The sequence below is a fragment of the Hipposideros armiger genome, unplaced genomic scaffold (genome assembly GCF_001890085.2).
Source record: "Hipposideros armiger isolate ML-2016 unplaced genomic scaffold, ASM189008v1 scaffold_692, whole genome shotgun sequence".
NCBI classification, from domain to species: Eukaryota; Metazoa; Chordata; class Mammalia; order Chiroptera; family Hipposideridae; genus Hipposideros; species Hipposideros armiger.
In genome coordinates, this window is record NW_017732042.1 from 790408 (window position 1) to 801547 (window position 11140).

Here is an 11140-nt window from a genome sequence, read left to right on the forward strand (position 1 = left end):
CGACAGCAACTTGTCTGTTCCCCTTCCCCCAATTCCCCAGCACTGTTCCCATCCCCCCAATTCCCCAATAAAAATCTTTAAAAAAAAAAAGATTTAAATCAGAAGCAAATTTGCATGTTTTCTAAAATTATTGATCAGAATATTTCAAACAAATGAAAATATAAACAAAATCAAATGGTGTTTAAATTCAAGTTTCTGTTATGTATAACGTCTAATTAACTGAAATACCCTATGACTTTAAAAGTATTCAGTATCAAGAAAAAAAGTTTATTTAAAGAAAGGTTTTTATATTTTTCTTAAATGTGAGGCCACCGATTGTGGAAAAATGAGTCTAGTTATATAGATTTAAAGTTACGCATACTTAGCTAATTTATAATGAGATGTTTAAGCCTGAAAACTGCGAAGTTCTCATTTGTAGCTCAACTACACTTGGTCAACACTTGGAAATGTGCATATAGCTTGGGCTCTTGCACTTACCCAGTTAAGGCATTGCAAAATATTAAACTAACAACATAAATTACTTTTGTGATACTGTTGAAAGACTGACTCAATACATTTATTGTGTTTAGTTAGTGAAACACTTACGCCACGTAATCCTTTAAGGAGTCACTTTCACAAACATAGAGAATCTCTTTTGGATTGCAGTGGAAAAAGTCCTTAATTTTCTCCATGATCTTTATGGCTATGGCTGTCTTCCTGGTTCCTGGAAAGCAGTGGATGAACAATTCTCGTGTCTCCTGAAGGTTCTTTGAAAGCTGCTCACACTGCTCTGCTATGAGCAAGTTGAAAAATTCACAGCCCAGCTGGTCACTCAGAAGGGATTTCGAGCACAGCGAGACCACGATAAGGGCCTGCAACAAGTCTTCCATGTCCTCCTTGTTAGCAAGCTGGTAGGACTGGGGGTAGTACATTGGGATTTCACAGGGTTCACACTGTGTGCCGGGCAGGTGCATCAGCTTTGGAATGACACACACTTTCCCGGTGTAGCCACCAACAGTTCCCAGTTTCTGCTTTAACTGATGAGCAGTATTTCGGGCATACTCAAGCCCTTCACTCATACTGGGGTGTATGAAGATTGTATAGAGTACCAGGGGGCTGTTCACTGCTATTAGGAGAGCATCACACAGGACATCCCGCTGTCTCTGTAAGCCAATATCACCAGCCCAGCTTCTAGAAAATATCACAATCCCTTGAGAACAAGGACGTATCTGCATCTTCATTAATTTCTCCAGTTCTTTATGATCTGAGAATAGCTTCTTACAGAGGGACTCTGGTTTAAATTGTATCTCTTCCTGTGGCACTGAAAATTCAAGGGATAGAAGTTACTAAAATGTACAAAAGCATATTGTAAGTATTCCTGCATAGGAAGAAATTAGTCTAGCTGTGAAACTATAGGTTTCCTTATCTACAAAGAAAGCACCTCCTCTTCACAGGCCAGGGCTGTGAAGTTCCCATTGTTGGCAGCTCTCTTATAGGGGAAGGCAATCAGGGAGGGGTCTTCACAGAACAACCTCCTAGCACTCTCACCTCAACCCCAAATGGTCTACTATGGCTAGGAAGTCATTCCTTCTGTTTAAGGGAGGTGTGTGTGTGTGTACCTGAGGCTTTGGGGGAACTAAGAACTTTCCTTTAAAACAGTGATTCTTAACATGTGGCAATTTGCTCCCCCACCCCCCACCCCAGGACGTTTAGTAATGTCTGGAAATTTTTTGATTGTCACAGCTGGAGGGGTGCTACTGGAATCTGGAGGGTAGAGGCCAGGAATGCTGCTATACATCTTACTATTCACAGGGCAGCCCCCTCAACAAAGAATTACCTGACCCAAATGTCAATCATGCCAGTGTTGAGGAACTCGGCTTTAGAACCCCATGGCTGTCCTCCGTCTGCACTGGAGTGCCAGGGGGCAATTCTCTTGTGGTACAGACCTAAGCAATTCGGGAGAATTCCTAAATTCTCTCAAATTTGGGGAACCAAAGCCATAGGTGACTTGAAGCCCAAAAGTGCACAGAAATATGTGAATTTGGTGACTGCAAAACAAGAGTTAGCCATATGTATAGTTTCAGGACTGTTACCTCTGCTAAGCCCTACATTTGACCTTCTCTCTACGGAGAAAAAATTGGGGCTAGTTGCTATCAATTCCTCCCAAAGTAATTTTAGAGAAAAAAAAAAGTCCCCTCAGCTGAAGTCAAGAAGGAAATACCTGGAAACAAACGTTGTTGTAGAACCCCTTTAAATTCCAGGAGTTTTATGGGATACGACGTGCATCTTGGTACAGACGAAGCTGTTGAGATCAGGGAACTGCTGTAGTCTGTGGCCAAACCAGAAGGAGTTAAACAAACACATGGAGAGTTGTTTCAGATGAAAAAGAAAAATAACTTTTTAGTTGTTCTTCCTACTGCTGACATGTGCTTTGCAGCATATATACCTGAGCTGCTGTCACACTTTCTATGCCTCAAACAGTTCACATATGTTAGGAAAGGAAGTCTGGGGACTCCTGGAGAGCATCCACCTTCTAAGTCACCGTGTGACTCATCTTGGGCAAGTCATTTCACCTCTCTGTAATGCCAGGGTGAGGTGATCCCTAAGGTTCCTTCCAACTCTGATATTCTGATTTCAGGTCATCTCTAAGAGGAAAAGTCTTCTATTGGGGGGCGGGGAAGGGTCAGGAAAACTTAAGCACAGTATATATTTTTTATATTGTTACAGCTGTTGAAGTCCCCATCCAAGGTTTAGATGGAATAGAAAGTGGCAGGGTCTCTAGTTTGGGTGGGGAGGGGTCTGTGTAAAGTAAACTCAAACAAATTTAGTATATGTGCTGCCGAAGTGAGCACTACTGAAACAAATTTAGGACAAGAGAAAGAATAATCCAATAAAATCACTCAAGTTTTGATCCAAGCTTCTTTTATCAAATTTGGACCATACTGACCATGAAGGCAAACTGATAAACTTTGTTCAGCCTATGAGTCCTTTATGGATTAAATAGAAATCACAAGGGCCGATTCTGAGCAAAACTATAAAGGAAGTGAAAACACTAGAAGCCCTCCTCCCCACCACCAGCCCCAGCCCCAGCCCCAGCATTTCCTTTTGTTTCAGTTTTTCCCCACTCAGTGGTCCCCCAAGCCCAGTGGTTGAAGGTTTTAGCTCCTTGCTACTGAAACAATTCAGATTTGTCGATGAGTTTTCCCTCCAAAGAACTAGTGGAGAGTCATTCTTAAACAATGTTTCTCTGAAATAGCATCTTGAGATTGAGACTACTGATGAACGTTTTTGACTAAGAACATCAACCTGCAAAATTCTATTTTAACAGGCCTTTATAGTGCATAAAAGGGAACTGTCACTAACTCATGGCTGATGGCATAATATAACTTTCCCAAAGTAGACTAAAAGCCAAGTGTTTCTTGACCTCAAAGAGTTCATATTCTTTGAGTTCATAAAAATATCAGAAAAAGGAATTCTGTAGTGGGGAGAATAGTTGTAAGCAAAACAGCTTCTTACTCCTTAACTATCTGACCAAATACCCACAGAAGGCAGAGAAGAGGGTTCCTTGCTGTTGGATAATGACTTCTACCCTGCTTTACCTGGCTGAATATTCAGCATCATGGCCACCCAGTGCTCAGCTGTCAGCCTCGTCACAGAATTGTCCCTCATGATCCAGGAATCCGGTGCCTCTGTGAATACTACACAGCAGAAGGGCTCCACTTTAACCACACAGACATAGCCATACAGGGCATCTTTTCGGTATACATCCAAGATTTTGGTAGTGAAAGTCACCTTTGGCTTCTCACAGCAGAAATGGAACGTTGGCAATTTTTCTATGCAGTTTTCTATTTCTTTTTTTAGTAAGTCAGGGTTCACTTTTTCTCTCGTACATCCAAATACTTCTTTGCTGTTATCATCCACCCCAATAATTAAGTATCCCCCCTGGGTGTTGGCAAATGCAGAAACATAATGAGACAGCGTTTCTTTAATCCGAGGGACAATCTTTTTGGTGGTGAACATTTTAAACTCAACATGTGTTGATTCAGTAAAGCTGAGCTTCTCTTTATACACGAGTCTGTCCCTTTTAAAGAATTCTGAGGCAGACATCCTTATATCTTCCTCTTCCTGAATGCTTCTGTCAAGCACCTGAGGATGTAGCTCCCTCACCCTTGATCTTCCTCTTTGGGCTCTAGATTGCTTCTCTCTGAGAAGCTCCAGGGCACTGCTGGCACTCAGGTTGATGGCAGAAGTCCCATCTCTCTGATATAAATTTGAGCGTAAGCTGCAGATCCTGAGGGGAAGGCTGGAAACAACCGGGCTCCATGACTTCACAAAAATCAAGAGGTTGTGCCCCTGCTGCATGAAGTCAAGGTATTTCTGTGAACCTGAAGGAAGCAGCTTTTGAAAAGAAGTTTCCAGATCATGTCCCAGCCCATGGCATTGGTAACTGTAGGTTTTATCATCAGTCTCCGCATTGATCACACCCCCTCCAGAATTTAACAGTGCACAGGTAGCTCGGATGATTTTAGAATTCTCAGTTCTTTTCAAGTAGTTATTGGCCATCTTCTTCCTCTTCTCTTCTCCAAAAGTCACTCTGCCCACGTCTACGATTGTCTCAGGATAGAGCATTTCCGTATTGGTCTTGAGACTGTGCATCTCAGCTGCCCCTCGGTTCTCCAACAGTGACAGAAGAGGATCCCCATAAAGAATCAGGACAGAAATGTTGTTTCTACATTAAAAAGAATTCCAGAGGTTATAATATTTTCTTCAAAGCTCTAAATTATTAGAGATGCATTTTAACATGGAAATAATCTTTGAGGGGCCAGCCGAGTGGCTCAGTTGGTTAAGAGCTCGCTCAAGAGTGGGAGCTCTGAGCAACAGGGTCGTCGGATCGATTCCCGGCCAGAGCTGACTGCCACTGAGCTGCCAACAGGTGGCAGGATGGCTCAGCTTAAAAAAAAAAAAAGAAATCTTTGATATCAGCTTTCTAACAACTTTTTCAAGATCCTTTGCTTTTCCAGCATGAGCAATCATATATCAAGGTGACTGCTTAATAGCTTGCCATTATAGTGCTGAAAATTGTAGCCATTTTTCGTAAAATCAGAAAGCAGCAACAGTGAGCCCAGATAGAAAGGGCATAGGAGCCAAATAAGTTATTAGAAAATATGTAGAAATTGAAATGAAAAGGTGCTTCTATGTATAATTCAAAGGGGGGGAAAAAAGAGGGCCACAGAGAAAATATATCTATATCTTGCTATCAAAAACATAACACTTGGTATTCTTTACATGCTATTTTATACATTTTTAAAGCTTTATTCTACTCCTGAAAGGATGTCAATTGACACCAAATGCAGAAATTGTTTTATCTCTCCAAGCACTCTTCTAAAAGTACATTTCTTTATATACAGTGTGTGGCAGAAGCAGGTGTTTTCCTGTCCTCCTAATAGTTCTGCTCTGTACTGTGGGAACCTCTAAGACTTGGAAAAGATCATGAGCCTTTGGGATGTAGTTATTATAACTGTGGTCAACCTTCTTTGGTTTCACAGGTCAGAGAATAGCCATCTAAATTGAAATTAGGGCTGTGACGCAAATATTTAGAAACGACTCTCTTAGATTTGCTAAGTGCAAAATAGAATGTTTACTAATACAAACCAAATTTCTTCCTCTAGAACAGTGGTTCTCAACCTGTGGGTCACGACCCCTTTGGGGGTCGAACGACCCTTTCACAGGGGTCACCCATCGGAACAAAAAGATATTTACATTACGATTCATAACAGTAGCAAAATTACAGTTATAGAGTAGCAACGAAAATAATTTTATGGTTGGGGGTCACCACAACATGAGGAACTGTATTAAGGGGTCGCCGCATTAGGAAGGTTGAGAACCGCTGCTCTAGAAGAAGACAACCCATTTCTTCTGCGTAATCTTTGCAAAGCAGAGGCCATGTGGGTGTTTATACCCACCTGGAGGGGAAAAACAGGCATTTAGCAGGACATACACCCTCCTCTGCCATAGTTTGCTCTTGGTTGCCTTCTCACTTTCACCAGGCAAACCCGGAATCAACCCGATGAAGCGTTTGTTGTCATATGTGAGCCCCTCCTACAGGTAAATGTATGGCTCAACCATCTATCTAATTCTTAAAACCTCTCTATAATATTCCCCACTCTCAACAAATTGCTTTCCAGTAACGGCTTGAACACCTCCAGTGACAAGTAACTCATTACCTATCAAATTAATCTCTTCTATTTTCCAACAGCTCTGTTAGAAATGGCTTCTTTATTTTCAACTATAATTTGTCTCCCTATGATTTGCCCTTGCTGGGACTCACAGACCAAATCTAACTGCTTTTGAACTAGCAGGCCTGTACTCTTACAACTCCCAAGTCTCGTTGGTATCCCTTGGATGTTGATAACAACTGTGATCAAGTCCTTTTCCGAGATTCTAGCTCCCTATGAACACGCTTTCCACTCTTCCTAAATTTCTCCTTCACACGTTTCCCCTTAGCTACTCTTTTACCAAGCCCTTCATGTTGACAGACACAAACTGCACCTAAGATGAGATGGATGAGATTTTTAAAATTGAAACAAAATATTTTTTTACCTGATGCTCTTGCTGCCCTTGCTGTTTCAGTTCCACATCTGGTTTTGGTCTGAATGCTTGCTGTCTGTCACAGTCCCTGTTGCCCTTTGATATCAGCCTGGGAGGAGCAGAAACTCTGCCAGACTTCCCCAGGCTTCATAACATTGACCCACTGAGGAAGGCTGATAAGGACTCAAAAAAAAAAATAAGCCTATGACAGGGCAGATTAGCAGGCCAGGGTCGGACTTCTGCGAGTGAATGAGTGGGACAATTCAGAGGTTTTCAAGTGAGGGGCCAAAGCTAAACTTCGCACCTCTAAGAGACTGAGTGTCATTTCCATATATCATACAAGCACCTCCTGTCCTGTTTAATTTCATTTTAAAGCTCTACATTCACTTTAAATTAGGCTGCCCTGTACATATCCATTATGAGAAATATTTTCATTACCTTCCAAGTTGCTTGTTCCAGTCTGATTACTTTTATTCCTTTTTTCCTATTCTTCCTTTTTGTTGGGCACAAGACCCCGCCTAGAAAAATGCTCATTGATGAGGGACTGGCTATTCCTGGGTAAGAGGATTATGGGTGGTTTTCATTTAATTTCCTTTCTGGTTTTATGTTTGTTTGTTTTAACTTTTTCTATGTTTTCTAAATGATCTACAATGAACATTTATAATTAAAAAAAAGCAAGTGAAAAAAGAAACAGGTGAGAGACAGTTATCTCATTTGGGAATGCTGGTTAAACTGGTAAAGTTTTTTGTAGTAGGCTGAATAATGGCCACCAATTATTATTATTATTAGGAACCTGGAAATGTTACCTTTTAAGGAAAAAAGGTCTTGGCAGATGTGATTAAAGTATGAATCTTGGGATGGGGAGATTCTCCTGGATTATGTGGGTGGGCCCTAAATCTAATTACAAGTGCTCTCATAAAAGAGAGCCAGAGAAATGGGCTGGCTGAGTGGCGCGTTGGTTAAGAGCTGGCTTGGGATGCCAGAGGGCCCCGGTTCGGATCCCACATATGAGGGCCAGTGACACTGCCCTCTACAGCTAAGATGCTGAACAACAGCTCAACCTGGAGCTGGGCTGCCATGAGTCGCCAATGACAGTGTAGGCTGCAGCCCCTGCTGCAGTGGGTTGCCATGGGCTACCATGTGTAGCAGGCAGCCACCGTGAGCGGCCGTCCAGAAGCCAGCGACTGATCTGCCTCACCCGGGAAGAGCGCAATGATGGTGCCAACTTGGGCCAGTGAAGCAACGTCTTCCACAACTAGACTGAAGAACAAAAGGACAGCAACTTGTATGTTCCCCTTCCCTCAATTCCCCAGTGCTGTTCCCCTCCCCCAATTCCCCAATAAAAATCTTTAAAAAAAAAAAAAGAGAGAGGCAGAGAGAGATTTGATGCACACACAGGAGGAAGCAGTGTGTGTGACCCACAGAGGCAGATTAAAGTGATGTGGCCACAAGTGAAGGAATGCAGCAGCCACTGGAAGTTGGAAGAGGCAGGGCTGGATTCTTCCCTAGGCCCCTCCTCCCTTGGGGGAGCACAGACCTGGTGACATCTTGATTCCTGCTCAATAAAACTGATGTCAAACTTCTAGCTGTGGGAAAATAAATTTCTGTTATTTTAAGAAACAAAGTTTGTGGTAATTTGTTATAGCAGCTGCAGGAAACTAATACACTTGTCTCCCTTTAAATCAAACCATCAAACAATTCTGTGTTTCTACTTCGAATTGTTTACGTGAAATGAGATTCTTAAATAGGTTTCTGGACATCCCAGTTTTTTGGTTTGTTTTTTTTTAAATTAACTGAGGTTACTGTTCCTACAAAGTTCTGCTTTGCTGGCATTACCCTTTGTACATGTTGGCTGAATAGAGATTCCAGGATAGGAGGCAGAACAGATACTATGATGTATAATCAGCACAGCAACACTATAAACTCCAAAAGCCTGCTCTCAGCTTCAACTTTAACTTGTTTTCATTTACTTCACTTCCAAATTAAGTTTCACATGTAGTTCTACCTACCTTAATTCCCAGACTCACTCTCACATTGAAATACCTCGATATTACTTACTTTTAGAAAGATAAAAATGACCATCATTTACTGAATATGTGCATTTGGGTATGAGGGACCACACTGGGAGCTTTCCACACTACACAGAAACTGACAGGACCAGTAAGTGGAAGAACTGGGGTTTAAAGCCAGGTCTGTTCCACTGCCTACAAGTTTGAGGTTCTGGATTGCTTTGGAGTCTTCAAAATCAGAAATCTACCTAAGTATCTCCCCCTTTTCTTCCTGGTCAACAGGAAGAGCATTATTTGGGCAGGAGAACCAGGAAAGAGATTGCTTCTTCCTTTTTTTTTGTTTTTTTACAAATTTTATTGAGGAACAGTCTGTTTTTCCAGAACCCATCAGCCCCAAGTCAAGTAGTTGTTTCAATCTAGTTGCGGATGTGCAGCCCACCATCCCATGCAGGAATCGAACCAGCAACCTTGTTGTTCAGAACATGTGCTCTAACCAACTGAGATACCCGGCCACCCTATTTCTCCCTTTTTATTATTCTCCAGTGCACTCACTGTAAGGGACCAAATCCAGAGAAGGAGGGATAACGTGAAAGATGAGCAAAGAGAGTTTCTCTTCTTCAAAGCTCCTTAGTTAAGCCTCCTAGATATGAATAGTGAGGTTATCACACCAGGGAGGATTTCACATCTTGGTTCTGATGCCTCAAAGCAAATGTCCATGATACAAAGTAATTTGAAATCACTACCTGGGACAATGTTTTTTCCTAGATCTTGGGAAAGTGATCTGACTATTCTGTTGACAATTGGCAAAGAACTAAAGCCCGCAGTTTATTTAAGATTTCTTTATTTACTAAGAATTTCAACTTATCAGCAGAATTGAATTCGGTAAGAAATTCAATTTATCTACCTTCATGCATACTAGACACAAGTTGACAAATGCCAACCTCCATCTCACACTCCATTCACAGAGATGATTCGAATACTTTAGAGAACACAGGGTAGTGACCAAGAGCAACAGTGCTAGTTCTATCACACCACTACCTGACTCTGGGTAGGTCTCCTAACTATCATTCATTCTGTCTTTCAATCAGCTATTTTTTGAGCCCCTAGGATGTTGAAATCCTAGCTCTGGCACTTTCTAGATTTGAGATCTTGGTTAAACTAATCTAAGCCTCAGATTCCTCTGTGTAAATTGGAGATAATAATAGTGCCTTCTCCATACAGTTCTTGTGAGAATGAAATGAGATGATACACATAAAGAACTTAGCATGGTGCCTGGTATATAAGGTTAGCTTTTCATTCGATAATCAATTACTAAGCACTGTGTTCTGAACATGGTTCTATGCTCCAGGGGTACACGTTAACATAAAAACTGCCATTTAGTGACCTGCCTTCTTTGGGCCAGATATACAACTCTGATTACCTCAAATTGTCCTCATAACAACTTGTAAGACATACATTATTTTCACCATCTTATAAATGAAGATAATGAGTTCATGGAAGTAAAGATCAAGGTTACACACCAAGTAAGTAGCAAAGCATGGATATGAACCCGTCTATCTGATTCCAAAACCCATTTAGTATCATTCTGCCATATATTTTTACTGTTAGCCAGAAGAACAAGACACACGTCCTGTTTACAATCTAGAGAGGGAAAACGTATATTAAACAACTCATTGCAATACAACATATACCATAACATCAGCCGAGCACTCTATGTACTAGGCATGATTCTCTCATTCAATTCACCTAATAGCTCTATGAGGTAGGTGCTGTTATTATTCCCTTTTTCCAGATGGGGAAGCTGAAGAATAGTTTACGGTGCTTGCAAATATAGTCGATATGCATGACCACTACAATCTAGTGCCACTCTGGAGAGCTAACAACGTATGAAGTAATGTGCTCGGAGTGTTCTGAGGAGTGACAATAACTATGCTTGTCAGAATAAGATAAGATGTCATAAATGAGATGGCATATGAGGTGGAACCTGCATGGAAGAATGCACAGGCTAAGGAGATGGAGAAGGGAAAAGCCAGGCCGAGGAAACAGCACATGCAAAAAAGGCACATTCTCTTCACTGTCTAACCTTAAAGTGCAATGAAGGTTCTTAGTAGGTTCTGGTACAGAAGACCCTCCATTTTTCTCCATTTTTTCTTTTATTTCTTCATATCCACTATCCATTCCTATCTGGCACTCATCACAATCCTCATGCTGCTTCTCATATGCCACCTCTCCATTCCCACTGCCACAGTCCTAATTTAGGCTCTTATTAACTCTCATCTGGACCATTGCAATTTCTTGCAATAGCTTCCCTCTGCCTTCCTTCAATCTATTTTTTTTTAAGTTGCATTTTGAATTTTCTCAAGTACAGCACTGAGCACCTATCATCTCAGGTTGTGAAATCTTCAAATCTCTTACTTTCCCCAGAGTCATCTAAATTACACAGCCACACAGCCACCATCCTTAACAAAGGATGGTTTGACCTGTCTTTCAAATCTCCTACCACCCCTTTTTAAAACATTATCACTGGTCCTCAAACTTTGATGTGACTCAGAATCACCTATAGT

The 11140-nt window shown here is 41.4% G+C and overlaps 1 protein-coding gene across 1 annotated transcript in view; it reads right to left on the reverse strand.

Moving 5' to 3' along the window:
- Window positions 1–7568, reverse strand: part of LOC109373166 (protein SLFN14-like) — a 37759-nt gene extending 30191 nt beyond the window's left edge. The window contains exons 1-4 of the mRNA XM_019626849.1: window positions 6580–7568; window positions 3579–4708; window positions 2201–2308; window positions 586–1300 (exon numbers count right to left, since the gene is read on the reverse strand). Of these exons, the coding sequence (XP_019482394.1) occupies window positions 586–1300; window positions 2201–2308; window positions 3579–4635 (1880 nt within the window). The 5' untranslated portion in view covers window positions 4636–4708; window positions 6580–7568. The remainder of the gene's footprint in view (window positions 1–585; window positions 1301–2200; window positions 2309–3578; window positions 4709–6579) is intronic.
- Window positions 7569–11140: the final 3572 nt, after the last annotated feature.